Source organism: Acinonyx jubatus, chromosome C2 (genome assembly GCF_027475565.1).
Source record: "Acinonyx jubatus isolate Ajub_Pintada_27869175 chromosome C2, VMU_Ajub_asm_v1.0, whole genome shotgun sequence".
Classification (NCBI taxonomy): domain Eukaryota; kingdom Metazoa; phylum Chordata; class Mammalia; order Carnivora; family Felidae; genus Acinonyx; species Acinonyx jubatus.
In genome coordinates this window covers 92,097,886-92,125,669 of record NC_069384.1, presented here as the reverse complement: position 1 = coordinate 92,125,669, position 27,784 = coordinate 92,097,886, and the positions used below count along the sequence as shown (strand labels likewise).

Here is a 27,784-nt window from a genome sequence, read left to right as displayed (position 1 = left end):
GAACTCACAGAGCACCAGACCGTGACCAGAGCCAAACTCTGATGCTTAACTGACTGAGCCACCCAGGCGCCCATACATCAGAATTTAAATAACTGGCTGCTGATTTGAAGTCTACCTGGAGAGTCCCCGAATTCCTAAGTCCTGGCTCTGTCACTCCAACAGAACTACCAAAGTGAAAACACTTTTCGCCAACTTTAAATAACATTCCTAAAGCAGAAAGCATACAGGCAGGAAAATCAGCTCCAGGCAACCCGTAGGGGCACAGATTTAAAGGATTTAGTGACACTTAGTAATAAAGTTGGCAGGGGAGAAGAATCCACTCAAACTTGACTCAGGAAATGGGATGTTTACTGAGTAAACAAGCGGTAGCCACAGACACACCTGCCACTCCCAGAGAAGCCCAAGAGCTACCACTTCCACCTTCCGGCCACATCCGGGCACTTCTCTTACAACCCGCCCCCCCCCCCCCCCCCGACGTTCGGACGTCTGAGCCGTTGGGTTTATTTGAAACACACGCAGAACCAATCAATCGGCGTCTGAGGCGAGGTGGGCGGGGAGCAGCGGCCAATCACCGCCCCTCTGGAGACCCCAGCCTATGGGATGGAGGTTGACATCACGCGCCAATCGGCATGGCTTTTAGAGAAAGCGGCTCACTTTTTGAATTGTTTGTTGCTGACACCGGCGAGGAATGGCGGTAACAGTGAGGGGAATCGGTGCTTGAAAAGGTGGACTTTCAAGGCGATTTTTGAGAGTGGTGAGGACTTTGTGGGTGTGGGTAGGGGAAGTGGGAGTGGGCCAACCTTCCCGGAGCAGTGGACCCCTTCTCTAGTCCGACTGCCCCGCCCCGATGACCGCGAATTCCGGAGCATCCCTGCCCAGGCTTCCTGGCTCTGGAAACCCCCCCACCGCACTCTCGACAGCTGGGCCGTGACGCGCAGTGGGATCCCGAAGTCCCCCAGGTTGCTGGGCATCTTCACCCGCTCACCTGGTTAGATATTTCTTCCGGAAGAATGTCTGGGTGAAGGGAGGGAGTTGGGAAGAGTGCTCTCGACTAGCCGCATTGTCCTCTGCGGCTCTGGCGGCCGGCAGCTGCAGTCTTTGTGGGCTTATCTCAGAGTGTTTAGTGGTTTCACTCTAAGATTCTTCTTGGTGTCTTCTCTGTAGGAAGCTTAGTTTTTAGTTTTTAAAACGCCAGCTTATTCCGGCCTCTCCCCAACCCCTCCGCGTGCGCCTTCCTCCCCGGTACAGATTTGTTTGGCTTGGTGGTTAAAAGTGCAGCCTCTGGAATCAGCCGGGGTTTGAATCCCTGTTTTAATGACTTGGGTGGTTACTTAACCTCTCTTTTCTAGGCTTCTTTATGAGATGGAGACAATAATAGTACCTGCCTCTTAGGAGTGTTTCAAAGATTAGATAAATACAAATAAAAGACTTAGAACAATATCTGCCACATATTAAACATTAAATCGATATTAACCAAAATTTTTATGTTAACACTAATGTTATTATTGTCAGTAATAACAACCATCATACCCACTATTGTATTTAGCTCCTCTGAAAGATGATTGCTGTAAAAAAAAAAGTAAAAGGAAACCTAAAGTGAGTATTTAAGTGACAGGTTTAATGTTTGGTTGGGATGAAAAGAGGCATGTTTTACTGTTATTTAGTCAAAAGCTGCTTGAGTATGTTCTTGGATGAGAAATAAGCTTAGTATAGTTTATGAACACTGATCCTCTTGTCTTTATTTAAAAAGTTTACAGGGTGCCCTGGGTGGCTCAATCCATTAAGTGTCTGACCTCAGTTCAGGTTATGATCTTGTAGTTTGTGAGTTCGAGTCCCCAGCCCTGTGTTGGGCTCTGTGCTGACAGTTAAGAGCCTGGAGCCTGCTTAGGATTCCGTGTCTCCCTCTTTCTCTCCCTCTCCCGTTCGTACTCTAATCTCTCTCTCTCAAAAATAAATAAACATTAAAAAAATTTTTTTTAAAAAGCTTGCAGAATACATGAATATGAAAATGTAATTAGTGCATTTCCATTTGTAATCAGAGTGTTGGATATTGTCATCAACTTTCCATGCAGCTCTTTTTTTCCCTAAAATTTGAAGCTATTTCAGCAATAAATTGATCACATATAGTATTATCAGAGACAATTTTAATTTTTAACTACCTATTTTGATGATATTTAAACAGGCAAAGGAGAGGAGTGCCTGGGTGGCTTAGTTGGTTGAGCCTCCCACTCTTTTTTTTTTTTAAGTTTATTTACTTATGGGTGAGAGAGAGGGAGAGAGAGCACAAGCTGGGGAGGGGCAGAGATTGAGAGGGAGACACAGAATCTAAAGCAGGCTCTGAGTTGTCAGTGCAGAGCCTCACCGAGGGGCTTGAGCTCACCAACCCTGAGATCATGACCTGAACCAAAGTCAGACACTTAGGTGTCCCAAGCCTCCCATTCTTGATGTTGGCCCAGATCATGATCCCAGGGTCATGGGATCGAGTCCTGTGTCCAGCTCCATGGTGAGTGTGGAGCCTGCTTGACTATTAAGAATCTCCCTCCTCCATTCTTTAAAGTATATTAGTTCATCTCTCGACTTTTAAGTTTCTTTTAAGAGAACTTTGAATGAAAGCCTTTTCTTTTTCACTGGTAACAATTACATGTAAGAGACTTAACCAACAAAAGAAATAAGGGCTGGATGGAATATGTTGTTGATTCTAAATAAAGACTCTTATTAGCAACTATTGGAACATTTCCTTTGGAGATCCTTAGAATAATGATTGATATAGATGTATGGGAAGACAATAAAAAATGTCTACATTGTGAATATTAGGAAGGTTAGCAATTGTTGCTCATTTTAAGATGTCATCTATTAAGTTTTCATGACAACTAAATTTGATTTTCTTTCACCGATTTGAAAACTGAGTGCAGAGTTAGATGGGAACCTGAGTCGCCTGGCTTTGAAGTGCTCACCTAACAATGATGCTGAGGTCTGTGGTTATCGTTAGTGTGCATATCTTCACTTCCGGATGTATCACCATCCAGAAATGATGCTAATGATACCGTACTGTTTCTCCACAGCATATAGTTTACTTAAACTATTACTTTGATAAAAACCAGGTGGATGATATTTGTATATTTTATTAATCTAAAAAAAAGTAGGGAAGTATAAAATAGATCAGACATGTACCTCCAGATAAAGATAGGACCTTCTCTTTATATTTGTCCAATATTCTGGAAATTAACTTAAAGATAATAATAAACTTACATAACAACCTTTGATTTGAATTGATGAAAATTCACTTAACTTTTCTTTATTCCCTGCTTGCCTAACTTTTCAACTCTTAAGTCCTGGAAGTCTAAAAAAAAAAGATTTTCTTTCATTGTCCACAGTCATAGTGACACTAATCCCTGCATAATTATCTTGTTAAATCTTTTAAAGGAGAGATAACTGTAAAGTAATAAGAAAATACAGATAAGCGGGCAATCCACTTATACATGAGATATACAGAGAAATCCACAGAGAATGAGTCAAGAGCAGTGGGTTGGGGGTTGAAAGATGTGCTAGGTGGAGAATTGAGCACTATTAAATGTAAGTGGGTGTGGAGTAAATTGTGACCTGTGTTTAAAAAATGTTGAGAAATACACTGTGGCTGGAGCATACAGTATATGTGGAATGTGGGAATTGAACAGGAGATGAGGTTGAATAGGTAGGCTAGGACCAATTTTAAACCTGATGGTGAATTTGGACTTGGCCTTATCAGGAGGAGTGCCCATGGAAGTTCTTAAGCAGGGAGGTGATATGGTCACTTTTGTTTTTAGGACTATACCCCAGGAAACCATGTGGAGAGTGACCTGAAGAAACCGATGATAAAGTTGTTTGGAGCTGTTGTATTTGACCATTGTGGCATTGAGCACAGAGAAGAGGGACCGGGTCTCAGCTCTTTTTTTCCTACAATTTGATGCTGCTCTGGCAATAAAATGATAATCAGAGATACTTCCTATGAGGTTCCAGAGTACTTGAGATGGGATTGATAGGGATTTGGGGGAGGACAAAGAACGTAGAGGAAAGAGTAAGGATAGATCTAGTTTTTGACCAGGATTATTTGAGAGATGGTAATAATATAATGAACATAGGAAGAGGAATAGATTGGTTGAGGGCAAAGGTGTGGGGGAGGGAGACAGAATGTTTATGACTACCTTCTGAATTTTCATTATATGTCAGATAATGTTTTGAGTACTTTTCATACATTGTTATTTTTACTATATTCCTATGAGTCATGCATTAGTATCTTTAATTTACAGAAGAGGAAACTGAGGCTCAGAGAACTTGAATGACTTTTCTTTGGTTCAGTATTAAGAAAAATGAGTAATGCTACTTTTTATAGATTCTAGATATAAAAGTAGAGCCTCTAATGCTTGTTTTTGCCCAATGATCATGTATTTTTATTCAAACTCTATTTTTTCAGTCATCGTAGAAGAGTACAAACAATGGCTGACAGTAGTGTATTAACATCCACTATTGAAAGGACAAGCTTGGCAGACTCCTCTATTTTTGATTCTAAAGTTACTGAAATTTCCAAGGAAAATGTACTTATTGGATCTGCTTCATATGTTGAAGGTAAACCTGTTAATCAGCTTTAAAACACCAAATCACTATTTTAATCTTAAGCTTACTAACTAGGGACTTAGGATTTAAATGTAATACTAACTGTTAAGGTAAAGTACAGGTATTCAGTAAATATTTGTTGACAGAATCTCTTTATACTGTGTAGATTTTTTTGTTTTTATTTTAATTCCATGTTAGTTAACATACAGTGTTAATATTATTTTAAGGTATACAATATAGTAATTCAGCACTTCCATACATTACCCTCTGCTCATAACCTATTTAACCCATCCCTCCCATCCCCTCCCCTTGGGTAACCATCAGTTTATTCTCTATAATTAAGAGTGTCTTGCTTTGTCTATTGTCTCTCTCTTATTTTTTCCCTCTGCTTGTTTTGTTTTGTTTCTTAAATTCCACATGTGAGTGAAATCATATGGTATTTGTCTTTCTCTGACTTATTTCTCTAAGCTTAATACTCTAGCTCCATCCATATTATTGCAAATGGGAAGATTTCATTCTTTTTTTTATGGCTGAATAATATTCTATTGTATTTATATATACCATATCTTTATTCATCAATTGGTGGATACTTGGCTTCCATAATTTGGCTATTGTAGATAATCCTGCTATACATATAGGGGTGCATGTATCACTTTGAATTAGTGTTCTTGTATTCTTTGGGTAAATACCTAGTAGTGTGATTGCTGTATCACGAGGTAGGTCTATTTTTAACTTTTGAGGAACCTCCATACTGTTTTTCAGAGTGGCTGCGCCAGTTTGCATTCCCACCAGCAGTGCACAGGGTTTCTTTTTCTCCACATCCTCACCAACACTGTTGTTTCTTGTTTTGTCGACTTTAGCCATTTATATATACTGTGTAGATTTTTGGTTATTGTTTGGATTAATGCTTCCCAACTTTGAAGGAGAAAGCATCTTATTGTTCAATATTGCTTTTTTCTGTATTGGAGGGCAATGTAGCTGCAACACTGTTGGTTAGAATTTATTCAGTTATGACCGGTCAGGTGAAGAGCCACTTCTTCACTTAACCGCTTTATAAATGGGTCTGTCCTGAAGCAGCATCCACTGTTGAAGAGGATGGCTGTGCAAGATAGTGAATGCTTTTTTTTGATTAGGAGGGGTGCTGATGTTTGTATCTACCACAGTGTGTTTTCTCTTTCTCTAAAGTGATAGATGGCCAAATTTGTAAAAATAAACTAGGAATTAAGTCATTTTGATCTGAGAGAATATTATGATCTCCTCAAAGATGGAAAACATGCCAGATATAGCCAAAAGGGATTAAGGAACTGCTAATTTTGATGTTGTTACCTGATAAACATATTTAAACATTTTTGATTTTAATAGAAGAAATGCCTCAAATTGAAACGAGAATGATATTGGTTCAAGAAGCTGGAAAACAAGAAGAACTTATACAAGCTTTAAAGGTATGGAGTTTTAGCTTTTTTTAAAAAAAGGTAATTTTTCTTCCATCAGCGTTTAAATAATTTTATAGTTTTCTTAATCTTATACTTAAGTCTCTTTTCCACAGACTATTAAAATAATGGAAGTCCCTGTTATAAAGATAAGAGAAAGTTGTCCTGGAAAATCGGATGAAAAATTAATAAAAAGTGTTGTTAATATGGTAGGTCAAACATTTCATTGCATGTGGCATGCTGCACTACTCTTGATTGTGTTCTTATATTCCACTTAATGGTGATTGGACCTAAATTAGGCACAAGGTATATTTTGTGCACTTCGAAGCTAGAGGAATAGAAACTTTTATATTTATTTTTAAAATTTGGATATTTCTGAAACCCCAAACTATAGTATGTTTCATAAGTAGCAAAATCCTTACTACTTTGTTCTTGTTAAATTTAAAAGTCACATCATATGTATCTACAAAGATCTGATGTTTTTCTTTCTTTAAACCCTTTGGCTTCTTTTTTTTTTTTTTTCCATTAATTTTATGTTTACTCAAAATTGTTGCTTTATTTCCAAATTATAAATCATAATAAATGACAGTCATCAGGGAATTTGTCCCAGCATATGAAATATATCTAATTCTGTATTAGCAGTTATATTAGTTTGTGAGGGCTGTGGTAACAAAATACTGAGACTGGGTGGTTTAAGCCACAGAAATGAAATGTATTTTCTCAAAGTTCTGGAGGCTAGAAGTCTAAGATCAAGATGTTGGCATCTTAATCTCTCTTGAGATCTCTTTCCTTGGCTTGCAGATGGCTGCTGCTTTTTTACTGTGTCTTTCTTTACATGGCCTTTCTGTGCATGCACATCCCTGATACCTCCTGTGTGTCCAAGTTTCCTCTTCTTAAAGTACACCAATTAGACTTGATTAGAGCCCACCTACATGATCTCATTTAATCTTAATTACCTCTTAAAAGGCCCTATCCAAATATAGTCTCATTTTGAGGTATGGGGTTTAGGGCGTCAGTGGTTTAGGGCGTCTTGAGGATACACAATTCAGTTCATCACATCAGCCTAGCAATAAAACCCAAACAATTTACTGACCTTTCAGAATTTTCTTTTAAATGGTTCTGTTCTTTTGGGGCGCCTGGGTGGCTCAGTCAGTTAAGCGTCATGATCTCACAGTTCGTGAGTTCGAGCCCTGTGTCGGGCTCTGCTAACAGCTTGGAGCTTGGAGCCTGCTTTGGATTCTGTGTCGCCCTCTCTCTCTGCTCCTCCCCCACTCGTGCTCTGTCTGTCTTTCTCCTTCAAAAATAAATAAAAACATTAAAAAAGAATTTATAAAAAAATAAATGGTTCTGTTCTTTTTGCACAGGAGCCATGCAGGTACTTAAATACCTTCATTCTTTTTTGTAAATGCACATTATAAAATTTTATGCTAAATGGTAACTTGCCTTTTTATATCCTACATTTGCTGTGTGGCAACTGCCAACATATTTCACATCTTTCTATTTCTCTCATATATACTGAAATGATTAAGTTAATCTGCACCCTTTTTGTAGATTAAAAAAAATTTTTTTTAATGTTTGTTTATTTTTGAGAGACAGTGTGAGCAGGGGAGGGGCAGAGAGAGAGAGAGAGAAAGACACAGAATCAGAAGAGGCTCCAGGCTCTGAGCTCTCAGCACAGAGCCTGATGTGGGGCTCGAACTCACAAGCCATGAGATCATGACCTGAGCCGAAGTTGGATGCTTAACTGACTGAGCCACCCAGGTGCCCCCCCTTTTTGTAGATATTAAGTGCCATAGTATCCTATTTTTGTGAAGATAATTTATGTAGGAAGAACTATAAGTGTGGCATCATTTTCTTGGTGAGAATAAAAAGTAATAGTGGATGTATTTCTAATGCATCTTGTGTCAAAATGTATATACTTAAAAATCATTTTAATTTTATGTGCATTGTAGGTGATTTATAATGACTACTAAGTCACATTAAAAGTTATGCCTTTATGATATTAATATTCAAAATTTAATGTCAATATGGATGGAGATATGTATATGTAAAAATACAAATAAGTAATGAAATAAGGCTGTTTACTATTAAGTATAATGCTCACTGTGTGATTTTACAGTTTACTACAAATATAAAAATAAAAATGTTGAACTGGTTTTTAGATTAGAGTTATTTGAATTAATTTTATAATCTATAAATAATTTTTTTTTCTAATAACCACCTGGAAAAAAATCAAGGAAATTAAAGTACCCTTTGTAAAGATGGAATCAGTGGAAGAACTTGAAAGTTTGGATTCTCCAGAATTTGAAAATGTATTCATAGTCATGGATTTCCAGGATTCTGTTTTTAATGAGTTATACAAGACTGATCATAGAATTATTGGGCCACCAGTTATCTTAAACTGTGCCCAAAAAGGAGAGGTAAGAAAATACACATTTATCATGACTTTTCAAGGTTAAATTTTTATTAATGAATTTTCTGAAAATTCATGAGCAGAAAAATCCTGTTAATTCTTGGGAGTATGTAATATTTAGAATAGGGATAGTAGTGGCTACTTTATTATAGTCCTTTAAATCTTTCTATTATAACTTGCAGGAGTAAAAATCTAAGACTTTTGAAAGTTGATAATAACAACTAGATATTTGTGTGTATATATACCAGCAATGTCTTGGGAAGAAATAATTTCTTAAACTTGGCTTCCAGAAACGTATACACGTACATAAGCTTATTTTCTTTCATAGAACAGATACACATTTCCATTTTTATTAGTTACCGCATGGTTTAAAATTATTTTAGCTTTTTGTTTGTTTGTTTTATATTGGGTTGTAACTTTATTTATTTCAAGTAATCTCTATACCCAGCATGGGGCTTGAACTTCCTGCCCCAAGATCAAGTATCACATGCTCTTCCAACTGAGCCAGTCAGGCACCCAGCTTTTTGTTTTTGTTTTTGTTTTAAAGTTTACTTTTGGTGGGGGAGGGACAGAGAGAGGGAGAGAGAATCCCAAGCAGGGTCTGCGCTGTCAGAGCAGAGCCCTACATGGGGCTCGATTGTGCCACAACCATCAGATCATGACCTGCAAAATCAAGAGTCAGGTGGCTTAGTGGACTGAGCCACGCAGGTGCCCCACCCTCCTTCAGCCTTCACCACCGACTTTTTGTTTATAAATAACATTTCAGGCTAGAGTTGTAATAAAGTTAGTCCCTATTCTAACGGCACTGGGGGGCTCAGTTGGTTACTGACTCTTGATTTAGGCTCAGGTCTCGATCTCATGGTTCGTGAGATTGAGTCCCATGTTGGGCTCTGTGCTGACAGTGGGAAGTACTTGGGATTCTCTCTCTCCCTCTTTCTTTGCCCCTCGCCTGCTCACTCTAGCTCTCTTGTGTGCTCTCTGTCTCTCTTTCAAAATAAATAAGCTTAAAAAAAAAAGTGGTGCTTTCAAAAATCAAATAAACTTTTTAAAGACCAAAATTATGAAATAATCTTGTATAATGGTGGGAATTATATATTTATACATTTTTTTAAAATAATTTTTTTAACGTTTATTTAATTTTGAGAGAGAGACAGAGCACGAGTTGGGGGGGGAGAGAGAGAGACACACACACACACACACACACATACACACACACACACACACACTGAATCTGAAGCAGGCTCCCAGGCTCCGAACTGTCAGCACACAGCCCGACGTGGGGCTTGAACCCACGAACCGTGAGATCATGACCTGAGCCGAGGTCAGACGCTCAAACTACTGAGCCACCCAGGTGCCCGATAACATATTTTTTTAAACCATTCTCTTTCTATTATACACACACACACACACACACACACACACACACACACACACACATATCTCCATTGGTTAAATTATTTACTATTTTCATTTTTTTAGCTGAAAAATTGGAACATTTGACTCAAATATATGTCATTTGCCTAGTGTTCATTATAAAATATCTTTGAACTATTTTAACTCTAATTGGAAATTTTTACAATAGTGGATGGAGTCTGAAATTTTTGCTAGTAGATAAGACTTTAAATATGTCAAGGTATATTTTAAAACTGGAGGTTTGCACGTAAATATATTTTAATTTGCCATTAGTAAAGTATTTAGATTATGTGTGTCAAATATGATTTTGGAATCCTGGGAAATGTTTTTATTGTAAAACTTGTAATTTTTTTTTTGTTTTGTATCAAAAAATGCAAGAAATCTTTGGATTGACAAAGTTGATTTGGATTGACAAAGTGGAGGGGGAAATATATTTAGCTGGGGAAACATGTTTTGTTTTGTTCTCTACTATAAAGAAAGCTGACAGATTTAAAACTTGTATCCTTCAGCCTTTGCCATTCTCATGTCGTCCACTCTACTGTACAAGCATGATGAACCTAGTCCTGTGCTTTACTGGATTTAGGAAGAAAGAAGAACTAGTAAGTATTTTAAAACATTCTATTCAAGGAATATTTCTTCTAGCCTAATAAGTTTAAACTGACATTTTTTGTGGGTGGTTATATCATGATTTTATTTAAAACATATTGAAGGACAAGTTTTAAATTTTGTGAAGAAACATTCTAAAGACCCTTGTAAAGAAACCTTTTGAATTTTTTTTTTTTTTAACGTTGATTTATTTTTGAGAGAGACAGACAGAGCTTGAGTGGGGGAGGAACAGAGGGAGAGGGAGACACAGAATCTGAAGGAGGCTGCATGCTCTAGGCTCTGAGCTGTCAGCACAGAGCCCGACGCGGGGCTTGAACCCACGGACCGTGAGATCATGACCTGGGCCGAAGTTGGATGCCCAACCGACTGAGCCACCCAGGCGCCCCAAGAAACATTTTGTTTAGGATGGCAGGCATATGAATGAACAGAAATACTTCATAACTATCATCTGTTCAAATTGTCATTTTGTTAAGTATTATATCAGCTACATTATTTGAAGTTTTTGTTTACAAATTGTAATTTATTTTTTTAATAACATTTACATTTTTTAAAAAAGTGTTTATTTTTGAGAGAGAGAGAGAGAGAGACAGAGCATGAGCAGGGGAGGGGAAGAGAGAGAGGGAGACACAGAATTCGAAGCAGGCTCCAGGCTCTGAGCTGTCAGCAAAGAGCCGACACAGGGCTCAAACCCAGGAGCTGTGAAATCATGACCTGAGCTGAAGTCGGATGCTTAATTGACTGAGCCACTCAGGCGCCCCTACACATTGCAATTTCATGTTAAACATAATTTAAAATTTTTTCAAGTTAATCATAAAGTTAATGTTGCTTAATTTTTCTTTTGAGGTCAGATTGGTGACATTGGTTCATCACATGGGTGGAGTTATTCGAAAAGACTTTAATTCAAAAGTTACACATTTGGTGGCAAATTGTACACAAGGAGAAAAATTCAGGGTATGTAAACTTGGGTGTATTTCAATATAGCATTTTGGGGGGATGGATTTAAGCCTATCTGTTTCTCCCATTATTTATTGAGGATCAGAAATTCAATTTTTGCTACATATGCATTTAGTAAAAATTTTAAATTGTAGGAGTGTGGTCCTTTCGATTTTAAGGAAGCAATGGAACCTGAGTTAGGTCTTGAAATAAGTAGGATTTGTGAATGAGTAGGATTGTGGAGGTTGGTAGATGGGTAACATTTCAGGCAAAGGTTGGTTGGTGAATGAGCGTTGGTGAATGAGAGTTGGGAAGTGTTGAGCAGATATTTCACTCTTGTCTAAATGGTCTTAATAAGAACAGAGCTATATTCTTATAAAATAGTTCTAAGATTTAACTAGTGAAAACTATAAAAGAATGGGAGAAGTTACTTCTATTAGAATTAAAATCTTTAAGTTTACACTTGAATATCTTAGGGAGAGTTTATCACGTTCCCACCCTCCATCAGTGTATTTATGTAACAAATAGTAATTTTGGGGTAATAACAAATTCTTGGGAGGTATACTTTTCAATTCATATCTTAGTTTTTAGTGACTTAATTAGATATTTTCCTCTGTTGTGTTGTCTTGGGGGTCAGTACTTCCAAAAGGAGGAAACCCAGAGAAAGGAAACACAGAGAAAGGAGAAATAGAAATGTAGTAAAATAAACTTAACTTCAGAATTGTATTTATTTAAAATAAGGAAATGGTTTAGACATCATGGAACTTGTTCTAAATTATTTTAACCTAAGTTGTACAATTGGAAGACAATTTTTTGTTGATTTTTATTTATATTTTGTCATAAAGTAGATGAATAATCTAAAACTCTAAAAAAAAGGTATGTATAAAATTGCTTAGAACTTCCATCAATGCAGTTATTTAGAGTGAAAATTTATCATAATTAATGCTCTGTATTTTTAGATTGCTGTGAGTCTGGGCACTCCAATTATGAAGCCAGAATGGATTTATAAAGCTTGGGAAAGGCGGAATGAACAGTAAGTATTTAGAAATTCAGTAGTTTATTGTTAGAATTAAATATATTATTAAGGTAAACCTATGTGCCCCAAACCCTAAATTCATAGCTAGTATAGACAAAATGAATTCAGTCTTTGGGTGGCCTAAGGAGTAAAGTCTAGGAGGAACATAGTTATAAAAAATTATAAAAAATTGAAAGACATCTGTGGTACCTTTTGACTTTACCTTGTGAAATAATTGTGATTATCATTAGCATTCTTTTTTTTTCAATTTTTTTTTTAATGTTTTTTTATTTATTTTTGAGACAGAGAGATAGAGCATGAGCGGGGGGGGGGGGCAGAGAGAGAGGGAGACACAGAATCTGAAGCAGGCTCCAGGCTCTGAGCTGTCAGCACAGAGCCTGACGCGGGGCTCGAACTCACGGACTGTGAGATCATGACCTGAAGTGGAGTCGAATGATTAACTGACTGAGCCACCCAGGCACCCTGATTATCATTAGCATTCTTTTTTCCCCCCAAGATGTTATTTAAATTCAAGTTAGTTAACTTATAGTGTATTATTGGTTTTAGGAGTAGAATTTAGTTATTCATCACTTAGGAGTATATAAAACCCAGTGCTCATCACGACAAGTGCCCTACTTAATGCCCAATATCGATTTAGTCCATCCCTGTACCCATCGCCCCTCCAGTAACCCTTTCTGTAGTTAAGAGTCTCTTATGGTTTGCCTCTGTTTTTATCTTATTTTATTTTTCCTTCCCTTCCCCTATGTTCATCTGTTATGTTTCTTAAATTCCACATATGAGTGAAATCGTATGGTATTTGTCTTTCTGTGACTGACTTATTTCACTTAGCATAATACACTCTAGTTCCATCCACGCTGTTGCAAATGGCAAGATTTCATTCCTTTTGATGGGTAATATTCCATTTGACACTACATCTTTATCCATTCATCAGTTGATGGACATATGGGCTCTTTCCATAATTTGTCTATTGTTGATAGTGTTGCTATATGTTTACATTGGGGTGAATGTGCCCCTTCAAATCAGTTTTTTTGTATCCTTTGGATAAATACCTAGTAGTGCAATTCCTGGGTTGTAGTGTAGCTCTATCTTTAACTTTCTGAGGAAACTCCACACCCATTTTCCACAGTGGCTACACCAGTTTGGATTCCCGTCTACAGCTTACTAGGAAAGTTCGTCTTTCTCTGCATTTTTGCCAACATCTGTTGTTTCCTGAGTTGTTAATTTTAGCCATTCTGACAGGTGTGAGGTGGTATCTCATTGTGGTTTTGATTTGTATTTCCTTGGTGATGAGTGTGTCTGTTAGCCATGTCTTTGGAGAAGTGTCTATTCATGTCTTTTGCCCATTTCTTAACTGGAGTATTTATTTTTTGTGTGTTGAGTTTGATCAATTTTTAAAAATTTTTTAGTGTTTATTTTGAAGAGAGAGAGTACGAGTGGGGGAAGGGGAGAGAGAGAGAGAGAGAGAGAGAGAGAGAGAGAGAGAGAGAGAGAATATGAAGCAGGCTCCAGGCTCTGAAACTGTCAGCATAGAGCTGGACATGGGGCTCGAACCCATGAACTGTGAGATAATGACTTGAGCTGAAGTTGGACGCTTAACCGACTAAGCCACCCAGGCGCCCTGATAAATTCTTTTTAGAGTTTGGATTCTAGCCCTTTATCAGATCTGTCATTTGTAAATATCTTCTCCCATTCTATAGATTGCCTTTTAGTTTTGTTGATTGTTCCCTTTGCTGTGCAGCTTTCTATGTTGATAAAGTCCTAATAATTCATTTTTGCTTTTGTTTCTCTTGATAATAGTTTCATGCATCTGGGTATTTAGATCATGTTATGTTTTTTATGTTTACCTGGTAACATTCTAAGTGGTGATTGCACTTCATAACCATGTTAAGCTCTCTGACCTCGTAATTCCTTGCTATTCTACTTCATCATTATTTAACATTTCATGAAACCATAGTAAACCCCTGGAACACAGAAAATTTCATGTCCAAAGCAGTGAGTTGAATCTTGTAAAGACTACTCGTGATCAAATTTTGTCAGAAGTTACTCTGAGATGACTGAGAACACATCAATTTGTTTTTTTTTTTTTAACTGATGTTTTTATGAACATTTCAGGACCACATGTAAAATATTTTTGACATATGGATTACACTAAAACTTTAAGAATTAGTATAGATTTATAAATTCACATTTAAGTTAGGCTGGTTTTAGAACAGTATATTTTGTTTTTAGGGATTTCTGTGCATCAGTTGATGACTTCAGAAATGAATTTAAAGTTCCTCCATTTCAAGATTGCATTTTAAGTTTCCTGGGATTTTCAGATGAAGAAAAAACCAATATGGAAGAAATGACTGAGATGCAAGGTAGAATTTAGTATAATTTAAAAGTTATATTTTTGTATTTTCTTCCCCACTCTTGCTTAATTCCCTCCTGGTGAATATGCCTCTCTACAAATTCAGGTTTGGAGATAAATAGTTAAGCTTATTTATGCTTATATGCATTTCTTTTTAGGAGGTAACTGTTTACCTGTTGGAGATGAAAGATGCACTCACCTTATAGTTGAAGAGAATATAGTAAAAGAACTTCCATTTGAACCTTCGAAGAAACTTTATGTTGTCAAGCAGGAGGCAAGTAATTGTAGAATAATTATAATAAATATAATAATAATAAAACTCTATAGTTTTATTTTTTAATAGACTTTTATTTTAATTTTGTTATTTTAAGTAGGCTTCACATCAGTGTGGGGTTTGAACTCAGGACCCTGAGATTAAGAGTTGCATGCTCAACAACTGAGCCAGCTAGGTGCCCTAAGATGGGTTTTTGAAAGATACTACTAATAGTTTCTCTTTTCTTTTCCTTTTTTGTTTTTTAACATTTATTTAGTTTTGAGAGATAGGCAGAGTGCAAGAGGGGGAGAGGTTGACAGAGGGAAGCACACAATCTGAAGGAGCCTCCTTGCTTGGAGCTGCCAGCATAGAGCCTGATGCAGGTCTGAAACCCACGACCTGTGAGATCATGACCTGAGCAGAAGTCAGTCGCTTAATCCACTGAGCCACCCAGGAGCCCCTTCTTCTTCGTTGTCGTCTTCTCCGTCTCTGTCTCTGTCTCCTCCTCCGTCTCCTCCTCCGTCATCTTCGTTGTCGTCTTTGCCTTCTTCGCCTTCTTCGTCTCCTCCTCCTCCTCCTCCTCCTCCTCCTCCTCCTCCTCCTCCTCCCTCCCCCTCCTCCCCTCCCCCTCCCCCTCCCCTCCTCCCCTCCCCTCCCCCTCCCCTCCTCCCCCTCCCTTCTCCTCCCCTCCCCTTCTCCTCCCCCTCCTCCCTCCCCCTTCCCCTTCCCCTTCTCCTCCATTTTATTTATTTTTGAGAGAGAGACAGACAGAGTACTAGCAGGGGAGGGGCAGAGAGAGGGAGATACAGAATCCAAAGCAGGCTCCAGGCTCCAAGCTTGTCAGCACAGAGCACGATGCGGGGCTCAAATTCATGGACTGCAAGATTGTGACCTGAGTTGAAGTCAGATGCTTAACTGACTGAGCCATCCAGGCTCCCCTCTTTTTTTTTTTTTTTTTTTAATGTTTATATATTCATTTGTTTTGAGAGAGTGAGAGAGCTCAAGCACGGGGAGAGAGAGAGAGAGAGAGAGAGAGAGAGAGAGAGAGAATTGCAAGCAGTCTCTGCACTGTTGGTGTGGAATCTGGCGTGGGGCTCAATTTCACAAACTGTGAGATTATGACCTGAGCTGAAATCAAGAGCTGGATGCTTAACCCACTCAGCCACTCAGGTGCCTCACCTAATAGCTTTTCTGAGAAGGTAAAATCTTAATTAAAAAAAATTTTTTTTTTGTCTCTCACCTAGTGGTTCTGGGGAAGCATTCAAATGGATGCCCGAGCTGGAGAAACTATGTATTTATATGAAAAGGTATGCTTTTTTTGTCTCTTAGTCATTTGCTCTGTGAATTTGGTGATATAAAGATAACACTTCTGTCTGAAAAGAGCATATAGTTGGCATACCAGTCATCTTTTATGTCATGTTTAGGAGTTTCAGAATAATTGGATAATTGGATATTGAGTAATAGGCTGTGTAGCTTTAAGTAAAACTTCAATGCAGTAGATATTTTAATCTAATCTATGTCATTCTGTGCTACTTCTTCGTGATACCATTATGAACAATAACAATCCTATCTTTAGAAACTTAGAATCTTAAGGAAAAGATGGATATACAAACAGTTACAGTGTAGAATATGTGCTATAGTTGAGTAATTATTTTAACTAACCTCACTCTGAGAGACTCAGGAGGGAATGAAAAGAGCAAGTAAGTGTTTAGTCAACTTACTAACTTAACCTTGTACAGACATTCAGGTTAGATAGCAGGTGGAGATGGTGTTAAGCTTGAAAAAGCAAGTAGTTTAGTTTACTATGGCTTTAGAAAACTGTGGGAAAGGCCAACAAATATAGCTTATGATGTAGGCAGAATCAAGGAGTTTATAATATGTTAAAGAATTTGGGAAGTATTGGGAGCCATTGAATAATATTAAGGATTGGGAACTGGTGAAGAATATACTAGGTAAGGAGTATTGGGAACCATTGAAGAATATTAAGGGGAGAGATGTCATTAAAAAAATGACTCTAATAGCAGATTGTAAGCCAGGAAAATTCAGCCTTTGTCCTAGATTGGTGAAAAGTGGTATCATTCACCAAAACATGAAGGGAAGGTTTTCTTTATTTGGAGATTTAATTTGAATGGAATATTGAAGACAAGGTACAGATTTATTATGTTTCTATAAAATCTAAATAGGTACTATATTGTCTTCTGACTCTTTTGTTCTCAAGGTTTTTAACGTAAAGTTTAAAATCTGTGCTTAAAATATCAAGAGAGAGCTTTTAAAGTCAAGTGTTATTTGGCAAATATTGGAGAGCAATATGTCCAGGCGCTGTGCTAAATGCTAAGGATACAGTGAACAAAATATGAATGGTCCCTGCCCTCCAGAGTTTATGGCCTAACAGGGGACTAGACAGTAAACAAGCTTACAGATGAATACGTAATGGTGATAGAGCTATGAAGAAACAGAATGAGGTGCTTGGGGTTAGGCAATTACAGTGGTCCCTTGACTATTGTTTTATGAATCTCCTGAATTACCTGGCAGAGTGTATAGTTGTAAAATCATTGTGCAAAATCCAGGTTTTGTCAAACTTGTAAATACATTTTTCTTCTGTTCCTGTCTCAGTATAGAACCAAGAAAGTAAAATAGAGCTTTTGTGCTTTTGATTGCAGGCTAATACTCCTGAGCTCAAGAAATCAGTGTCACTGCTTTCTCTAAATACCCCAAACAGCAATCGCAAAAGACGTCGTTTAAAAGAGACACTTGCTCAGCTTTCGAGAGAGACAGACATGTCACCTTTTCCTCCCCGTAAGCGCCCGTCAGCCGAACATTCGCTTTCTATAGGGTCACTCCTAGATATCTCCAACACACCAGAGTCTAGCATTAACTATGGAGGTAATTCACATTTTAAAAAATTGATGATTACAGTTTAGCAGAATGGAATAATTATTAGAGTATAGGTAAATCACTACTACAGTGAACATGAAAGGTTCTACCTTTTATTACTGTTGTTCTTGGTGAGGAGAAAAGGCACATAAAAATGCTTCCATGTAATGATTGCTTACTATATGCTAAGTGCTTTCTATATTTTATTTGTATATTACTGTAGAAAACGATAGAGCTGTTCAAAGAGCAAATTCTTAACTAACAAAAAAAAGATCACAGAAGGTGTCACATGAATTATGGAGAAAATAGGTACAATTAAATCACTGTAGGGTAAGTTCAGTTTGTCTCAAATGATAGAAGAAAGCCAGCCCTATAATTAACTCTTCTCTCTTGGTCATCAGTTTTTCTCTCTATTTTTGGTTTTCAATCTGCACGTAAATATGTTGTTTTTTACACTTAAGAAGCAATCAAAGCCTTCCCTTAACCCCATGACTCTATTTACTATCTCATTTCTCTCTTTCCTTTTATAGGAGTACTCTTCAAAGAATTACCTTGATCTATTGTGTCACTTCCTTGCCTTTCATTGTCTTTTTAACTCATTCCAATTGAACTTAAGTCCCTACTGCATGAAATTGCTCTTACTGAGGAGACTGACCTTTTTTATGCAGTCAGCAACATTGAGCACGTGAACAGCTATTTCTTCCCGGAGATAGTTTTCTCTTAGATTTTGTACGTCATTTCTTGTTCTCTTTTGCCTAACTTCTCCACCTCTAACTATTGAATGTTATTTCTGAGTCATTTCTTCTCTATTGTATTCTTCCTAAATGGTCTCATTTTTAATTCCATGGCTTTAGAAACATTCATATGCTCTTGACTCCCTAATTTGTCATCTTCTCTGTCCAACTGCCTTCTTTTTTTTTTTTTTTAATTTTTTTTTTTTTTAACGTTTATTTATTTTTGAGACAGAGAGAGACAGAGCATGAACAGGGGAGGGGCAGAGAGAGAGGGGGAGACACAGAATTGGAAGCAGGCTCCAGGCTCTGAGCCATCAGCCCAGAGCCCGACGTGGGGCTTGAACTCACGGACCGCGAGATTGTGACCTGAGCTGAAGTCGGGTGCCCAACCGACTGAGCCACCCAGGCGCCCCCCAACTGCCTTCTTATACCTATTCCTATTTGTCCATGTCTAATACACTTCTTAAACTTAATCAAATTAGAACTCTTGGTTTTGATTTTCTCTACCACTCTCAACTCTATTCCTTTGCCACCCTTCCTTTATCGGCCTTTTCTATAAAATGGATCTCTCTTAGACAATTATTTTTGTCTCCTAAATGGTCTCTCTGTATTCATTTTTGCCTTTTTATTTATTATTCATTATTATTATTATTTTGTTAATGTTTATTTTTGAAGGGGGGAGGAAGGGAGGGACAAAGCATGAGTGGGGGAGGGGCAGAGAGAGAGAGGGCAATACAGAATCTGAAGCAGGCTCCAGTCTCTGAGCTGTCAGCACAGAGCCTGACACGGGGCTCGAACTCATGAACCACGAGATTGTGACCTGAGCCAAAGTCGGACATTTAACCAACTGGGCCACCCAGGTGCCCCCTTTCCTTTTCTTTCTTTCTTTCTTTCTTTCTTTCTTTCTTTCTTTCTTTCTTCCTTTCTTTCTTCCTTCCTTCCTTCCTTCCTTCCTTCCTTCCTTCCTTCCTTTCTAATTTTAAGTTTGTTTATTTATTTATTTTGAGAGAGAGTCAGCACAGGTAGGGGAGGGACAGAGAGGGAGACAGAGAATCCCAAGCAGGCTCCACACCATCAGCATGGAGCCCGACATGGGGCTCAAATCCACAAAACTATGAGATCATGACCTGAGCCACAATCAAAAGTTGGACACTTGACCAACTGAGCCACCTGGGTGCCCCTTCTTTTTTTTAAAGTTAGTTTATTTATCTAAGTAATCTCTGCACCTATCCTGGCCTCTAAACACACAACCCTGAGGTCAAGAGTTGTATGCTTTTCTGACTGAACCAGCCAGGCACCCCCAATTTTGCCTTTCTGCATGCAGCACTTAGGTTTCTAAAATACATATGCCACTTCTCTGCTAGAAGTCATACAGTGGCTTTTTATTACCGTAGCTTCCAAGTTCCTATGTGATCCTTCCTCACTTACCTCCAACCTCATAGGATACCATGTTCTCCTGTAATATTTTAAGTTTCCGTCACACTCTTTGTTATTCTTCAGATATTCCCACTACATTCATACCTCAGGAACTTTATACTTGCCCTCTTTGCTTTAAAGAAATCTTGTTGGGTTTTCTACAAAGTTACATCCCTGTTTGAGTACTTCTCACCAACCCATTATGTGGTTGTTGTCTTTAGTAGTAGTTTTTACTGTTAGAAACTATATTTTTTGTTTATTTTATTTGCCTCACCAGAATGTAAACTTTAAGAAAACAAGAACAGTGCCTCACTAAATATTCATGGAAGGAATTGAGTGTCAATTTAGGGTAGGCCCAGAAAACCAAGGTGGAGTTGAGAAGTAAGATGAGTAAGAATACAGATAACAGTATACAAATTCGTTTTTTAGGAATAGTGAAGAGATTAGTTGACTTGTAGTATGGAGGAGTAATAGTTAAATTAGAAAGGTTAGTTGTTGGGGCCTAATATTAGAGGACTTTAAAATCAGACTGGCATGTCTGAACTGCATATTGTCATTAACGAGGAACTTAAGCTATTGAGCAGTAGAGTAATTGTTTGAGTAGGTAATTTGTAGTGAATTATTCTGAAAAATGATTCAAAGGAAGACAGTTTAGAGATCGCCAAACCATGAAGTAATCTATAGTGGCTTGGGCCACAAGGTGATAAGGTCCTGAGTCAGGGTTACTGATGGTTGGAAAGAAAAGTGGAGATATTGATGGAATGGAGTGACAGGAAGGGAATAAGGATGATGGCAAAGTATTAAAATAGGAGAAATGTTACCTTAGCAAAAACAGGAAGTCTATATTTTGGAGGAAGATAGTGCAGTTTTAGAGAATATCCAGGTAAAATTGAGGTACAAATGTCCAGTGGGTATTTGGAAAAATTGAACTTGGTGCTTGGGTAGAGGATTATGATTAGATACATATGTCTGAGAATTTACTGGTTCCATAATCATGATGGACATACTGGGCATGGGATGGTAAGAGCTGATCATAAAGGACTGAAGCTTGAATATGCAGTTGAAGGAACAGGAGAAGAAAATGAACCACTAAAAAAATCCAGACATGACAGTTGTACTAATATATTAGGTACTCTGTATAGGAGAATGCCCAGTTTGTAGATCACTGCCTACACACAATAATTAAATTAGATCGATGTATGTCAGTTTCTTCCTCCTGAAATATGTAACGGCAGAAGCTCTTGGATCTGTCGAGAGCAGCCTGAAATAACATATGGCAAGTGGGAGAATCTTTGAAGTCTACTAGCTTTAAAAAACATTCAAAGTTCCATAGTATACACCATTGTATTAATAATATTTAAAATTATCATTGGGAAAGTTATATACTGGGACTATATTGTTTTTTTCCATGTCATTCTATTGTATGTTATACGTTAGTTTTCTTATTGAAAAACTTGCTATTAGGAGATTCTGTACATAATGTTAAAGTATTTTAATCATAACTGATAGTAAGAAAGTGTATATAAAGCTTTTATGAAATATCATGTTTTTTGAAATATGTATAAAAAATACTAATGTGTCCTCCCGTTTTGTGTTGGACTAGGTGTTTTCATATTATGTTAAGAACTAATGAAGAATTTGCAGTGATGTTGGTTTTTTTGAGGAAGGCTTCCTGCATATATATGTGATAAGTTTTCTGTTACTGTGTAATCATAACAACCTCTTTATCTTTTAACTTAAATATTTTTATGGAGTTTTAAATTTTATTTTATTTGAGCTTTTTATTTTGAAATATTTTAGATTGCAAAAAGCTACAAAAATAGTACAAAGATTCTAGTACTCTACTCAGATTTCTTTCCCAAATGGAAATATTCTGACATGATTGTGTTAGCATTCATTCATTCATTCCCTGTCTCTTTCTATATACACACATATTTTTTATGTCTGCACCGTTTGAGATTAAGTTGCAGATACGATGACCCTTTATTTCTTTTTTTTTTTTTTAAATTTTTTTTTTTTCAACGTTTATTTATTTTTGGGACAGAGAGAGACAGAGCATGAATGGGGGAGGGGCAGAGAGAGAGGGAGACATAGAATCCGAAACAGGCTCCAGGCTCTGAGCCATCAGCCCAGAGCCTGATGCGGGGCTCGAACTCCCGGACCGCGAGATCGTGACCTGGCTGAAGTCGGACGCTTAACCGACTGTGCCACCCAGGCGCCCCGACCCTTTATTTCTAAATACTTAAATGTGTATTTCCTAAAATAGAGAGACATTTCTTGTACCACTATAATACACGTATTGTAATTAGGAAATTGACGTTAATACTATGTATGACCTACTCTTAATTTTTATTAGTTGTTCCACTCATATCCTTTTTAGGAAAAGAAAAAAGTTCCTTTTTCCTTTTTTCCTTTTTTTTTCCTGGTCTAAGACTCAATCCAGGATCATAGAGAAAGTTGTTATCTCTCTCTAGTCTCTTCTAATCTGGAATAGTTCCTAACTTTCTCTGTTTTTAATGACTTCAACGTTTTTGAAGAGTACAGGCCATTATTTAGTATAATGACAGGCCAAATCTGTCAATTTGGAGTCATTGATACTTTGGACCATTATTTTTTTCTGGCTTTATCCTGTAAAGAAATTTTACTTTAATGAAAATCTAAATGGGTATATTTCTAAGAGTGGATATCTTTCCCCCTTTTTTTGTTGTTAAATCTGCACAGTATCTGGTACTTGTATCTGGTTTTTATTAGATCTTTCCTCCTTTTTACCTTTTAGAAACACCAAAATCTTGTACTAAGTCTTCTAAAAATTCCACTCCGGTTCCTTCAAAGCAGTCAGCCAGGTGGCAAGTTGCAAAAGAGCTTTATCAGACTGAAAGTAATTATGTAAATATATTGGCCACAATTATTCAGGTAAGAGTTTGGTGCAAAATGATCCCTGTTCCAGTGTTCATAACTAAAAAATCTGAGAAGTGTTATTTCTTACAAGCAAATTATATAAGCATAGAATTTGAACATAGATACTAAAAATGAAAATGGATGATGAAAATCTGCTATTAGGGAAATACCATAACTGTAATAGTAGCTTTTATTCATATAGAAATAGCACCATTTTTTATAGTGACTTTAAAAAGAGAAGGATTCTCAGTAGATAATCTTGGAGAGAACTAACTTTTATTCAATGCAGAACTTTGCATGTTCGCTGTCAGGATACTGCATTTATATTCATACGCGGATGTGGTAGATAACTTTTTCTGAAAGTGTGCATTCTAGGAGTCATACTGTATATATGTGAAAAGCAATAGCAATGAAGCATAACAATATGAATGTAATTTTTGTTTTCAGTAATCCTTTCATGTGTCAAGTTTATTTTTTTTCTTTTTTTCTTTTTTTTTTTTTTAATTTTTTTAATGTTTAGTTATTTTTGAGAGACAGAGCACAAGCAGGGGGTCGGGAGGCAGAGAGTGAGGGAGACACAGAAACCGAAGCAGGCTCCAGGCTCTGAGCTGTCAGCACAGAGCCTGACGCAGGGCTCGAACTACTGAGCCGTGAGATCATGCCCTGAGCTGAAGTCAAACACTTAATGGGCTGAGCCACCCAGGCCCCCCTCATGTGTCAAGTTTCTTAAAGTATGTAGTCGTTAGTCATAAATATTAATTCCTTGCTTATCATTAAAATGTACTATGAAGTTATTGCTGAAGAAGAACAATTCTAATGGATCCTTCTAGGATGAGACTGAAGATGATATTAAAGAAAAAACTGAAATTCAAGGTTCTGAAATACAATAATAGGATATTATTTTGGCATCTGCAGAAAGAGGTAATAGATTTGTTTTAGGTAATGAAGGAGATTGTCAGAAAAATAAAGTTGATACCATCATGCTTGTCTCTGAATAGAAAAATAATAGGGAGCTTCTGATTGGGGTTAATTTTTAACTGACCTCTATTTGAATTCTTAATATAACTCATTAGGGTTCAATATAATAGCCTTTAGTTGCTTGTACTACTGATAAAATGCATGGATAAGAAATGGAAAGACTTCTTTCTTGCTATTCATGGAGAGGTTATTCTTCACAGTTAATTTGTTTAGCAGCAGTCAAGGGTTTATGAGGCCCTTTGCTGTATTAAACTTTACTTGTTTTAAGTCAGCTTTGCTCTTCTTCCTCAAGGGAAATCATTCTGGATGAGTTTCTTGTTGAAGTTTTTATAGTCAGCCAAAATGTAGTCGAGTAGCAGAAAATCCCGTTGGCATATACTGTTCATGTACTTTGGTAGCATTTATTACCCAGAAATGTAAATCCTTTCAGACCATGGTAAATGCACTGGAGTTTCAGAATTCTAATTTGCATATCAATTAACTTTGTTAAAATGCCTTAAAAAGGCCCTTAGAATTATTAGACTTACATCATTTCATACCACTATGCTTACTATAAACTCACCTAAGATTTTATTTAAAAGATTGTGATCTAAATTCATAATAATGTTCTCTTCAGTCTTTATTTTAGGACTGATGTTTTCCTTCCTTTTTTTTGAAATTGGATTTGGAATAATTTAATTTAGCCCCAGAAGCTTCTTTATGTATTTCATATAATACTTGGGTGCCTATTAATATAAATTAGTTTCCCAAGTGTCAAAGAAGATTGCTGTTTTAAAGGAGCTTCGATTGGAAGAGGAGATAAAACATACATACCTAATTATAATACTGAGTTAAAAGGGTATGAACATCGTGAGGGAGGTTTAGTTAAGGTATTTGGAGATTTGTGAGGTGGGAGTTTTACTTTTATGAACTTAAGGAAGGTGTTGGGTTGGAAGTTTGGTGGGTTGAACATTGGAAAACGTATCATAAAGAAGATAAAAATTGAAGTGAAGTTTGAAGTAGGAGTATGATTAGTACATGTAAAAAATATGGGTAGGGAGTGTATTTGAGATTGTGCAAATAATATAGACAATTGAAGATGTATACAACATTCAAGGTATAATGACTAGTCTAGGGGATTAGCGTTTCGGGTGATTTAAGGGAACTAAGGTGCAAGGGGTAGGGTGTGGATACAGTGAGAGTTGAGGTCAGGCTGTCTATGCCAGACTAGAGAAGGCCTTTGTATAGTGTTATATGTAATATAGAGAAGAATTTTTTTTTTTAATTTTTTTTTTTTAACTTTATTTTTGAGACAGGGAGAGACAGAGCATGAATGGGGGAGGGTCAGAGAGAGGGAGACACAGAATATGAAGCAGGCTCCAGGCTCTGAGCTGTCAGCACAGAGCCTGACGCGGGACTAGAACTCAGGGACCGCGAGATCATGACCTGAGCCAAAGTCCGCCGCCTAACCGACTGAGCCACCCAAGCGCCCCTAGAGAAGAATTTTTGATGGGAAGGGGAAGATGGTATCTGACTTGCATTTTTGGAAGATAACTTGTTTCACTTAGAAGGAGGTACTGAAGAGGGCAAATTATGGAGACAGGACTAATTTGGAGGTTATTTCAGCAGTCTTGGTTAGAGATTTTGAGGACTTGAACTTCTTTCAGTGAAAATGAAAATAGGACAAATTTGAGAAATGTTGGAAAGGTAGAATCAGAAGTGTTTGGCTAATTTTTTATGGAGGCTTAAAGCAAGTACAGAGAACCGTTTTGTATAGTTTAACATGTCTTAAGACTACTGGGAGGTTTTAAAGTAAAAAGTAAAATTTTAAAAAGTCAAATAACTATTTAAAGTAAAAGTAGTAATGTATTGTTGGGTTCTTAACATACATGGAAATAAAATGAATGACAATAACACAAAGGCCAGGAGGAGCAGAAGTAAAATAATAATAATAATAATAAATAAAATAAAAGATATTAGTAAAGAACTACATGAAAATTATGGGGGCATCTGGCTGACTCAGTCGATAGAGCATGTGACTTCTGGTCTCAGGGTTGTGAGTTCGACCCCCATGTTGGATGTAGAGGTTACTTAAAAATAAAATCTTTAAAAAAAAAACCAAAACACTTCAAACGAAGATTATGAATTGTTACTGGTTTTAAGAATTACATTTCTATAAGTTTAGTCACCCAAAATACTTATATACATAAAAACATATTAAATAAATATATTTTTCCAGGCCTTCCATTTCTGCAATTATGAACCCTACCCACTAGAAACAATAAAAATACTGAAATCAGAAAAAAAAAAAATGAAATCAAAAAAGAAAAGCCTTTATTATTCTAAATACATCAGTAAGCTGATAATAAAGTGAGGTATATTCATGGGGCGCCTGGGTGGCTCAGTTGGTTGGGCAGTGGACTTCAGCTCAGGTCTTGATCTCGCGGTTGTGATTTTGAGCCCTGTGTAGGACTCTGTGCTGACGGCTCAGAGCCTGGAGCCTGCTTTGGATTCTGTGTCTCCTCTCTCCCTCTGCCCTTCCCCCACTTGTGCTCTGTTTCTCTCTGTCTCTCAAAAATAAATATTAAAAAAAATTTTTTTTTTAAATGAAGCCAGGTATATTCAGAGGCCAAAATCTAAGTAGGGAGTTGTGTACTAAAACCAGCTTTTACCCCAAAGACCGCAAGGCCTCAGTGGACACAGAAAACCAACACAAAAACTAGTTTCCAACCTACTGTCAAACTTCCAGTAAAGTTAAAAATGTGTATAGCCGGTGACCCAGAAATTCTAAATGTCAAAACATTTAGTATTTCTATTAAGCGTATGTCTGGAAATCACTGATGCTTATTGCTTTCTTCCTTAGTAATTTGAAAGAAAAGTGCAAATTACTCTTGTATTATACTAGCAATTTCATGTTATTAGATTCTAACATAACATTTTATGATAATATATATACACACAGATGTATAAATAAATAGGATAAAATAGAAAATGTTATGAGAAAAAAGGTCTCAAATTTAGGGAGAGATTTCTTTTTTTAATTTTTTCTTTTCCATCAACCTCTCTCTTATCACTGTCATTATGTTTTTTTCTAAGTGTTTTTTTAATGTTTATATTTGAGAGAGAGAGAGAGGAAGGGAGTGTATGCGAGAGAGGGGGAGGGGCAGAGAGAGAGGGAGACACAGAATCTGAAGTAGGCTCCAGGCTCCGAGGTGTGGGGCTCTAATTCATGGACCTCAAGATAATGACCTGAGCCGAAGTCAGACACTTAACCAATTGAGCCATCTAGGTGCCCCTCACTGTCAATATGTTTGCTTTTTTCCCTATAACCTATCTAAACTAGTGGTTTTTTTTTTAACCTTTTAGTTATTTCAAGTACCATTGGAAGAGGAAGGACAACGTGGTGGGCCTATCCTTGCACCAGAAGAGATTAAGACTATTTTTGGTAGTATCCCTGATATCTTTGATGTGCACACTAAGATAAAGGTAAATTTGTGTATGTTAGGTTGGTAGTAATTCTTTTTGGATTGTGTTTATATAATGTTTTTTTTAAGGTACTATTGATTGTCTAAATGAGTTTTATACCTAAAACTTCTTATTCTCTCATTTATTCCTTTGAATCATTTATGTCCCTTTGCTCCAGTGCCTTATTAATATTTGTTGTTGGTCTGTTTTTTAATTTTGATTAATCCTGAAATAAGGAATTAAACCTTTTGAAGTTTTTTCTATAGAAATATGTGGTTGCTGGTGGTATTTTTCTTATTTTCCTACTGTTCCTCTCAGGTTGTATGTTTTGCTTTGAGTTGTTTGAAAAACTGAAGCTGCAAGAGACTTAGAGACCATTTTGTTCATTTCTCTGTTTATAGTCAGGTAAATAAAAA

General features: G+C 37.0%; 1 protein-coding gene across 8 annotated transcripts in view; it reads left to right on the top strand.

The window, feature by feature from the left end:
• Positions 1–557: 557 nt before the first annotated feature.
• Positions 558–27,784, top strand: part of ECT2 (epithelial cell transforming 2) — a 65,581-nt gene continuing 38,354 nt past the window's right edge. For 2 of the 8 annotated variants that reach the window (XR_008297810.1, XM_015088570.3), the window contains exons 1-14: positions 565–754; positions 4,451–4,602; positions 5,953–6,032; positions 6,137–6,229; positions 8,258–8,440; positions 10,356–10,445; positions 11,296–11,403; positions 12,345–12,418; positions 14,651–14,781; positions 14,930–15,045; positions 16,269–16,331; positions 17,685–17,907; positions 22,825–22,961; positions 27,270–27,389. Coding sequence is in view for 4 of the 8 variants with exons in the window: in XM_015088570.3 (XP_014944056.1) it covers positions 4,473–4,602; positions 5,953–6,032; positions 6,137–6,229; positions 8,258–8,440; positions 10,356–10,445; positions 11,296–11,403; positions 12,345–12,418; positions 14,651–14,781; positions 14,930–15,045; positions 16,269–16,331; positions 17,685–17,907; positions 22,825–22,961; positions 27,270–27,389 (1,548 nt within the window). In the remaining 4 variants the exon portion in view is untranslated. Of the gene's footprint in view, positions 755–4,450; positions 4,603–5,952; positions 6,033–6,136; positions 6,230–8,257; positions 8,441–10,355; positions 10,446–11,295; positions 11,404–12,344; positions 12,419–14,650; positions 14,782–14,929; positions 15,046–16,268; positions 16,332–17,684; positions 17,908–22,824; positions 22,962–27,269; positions 27,390–27,784 lie in introns of all 8 variants that reach the window. The other 6 variants (XR_008297811.1, XR_008297809.1, XM_027061425.2 and 3 more) reach the window with 6 other exon arrangements.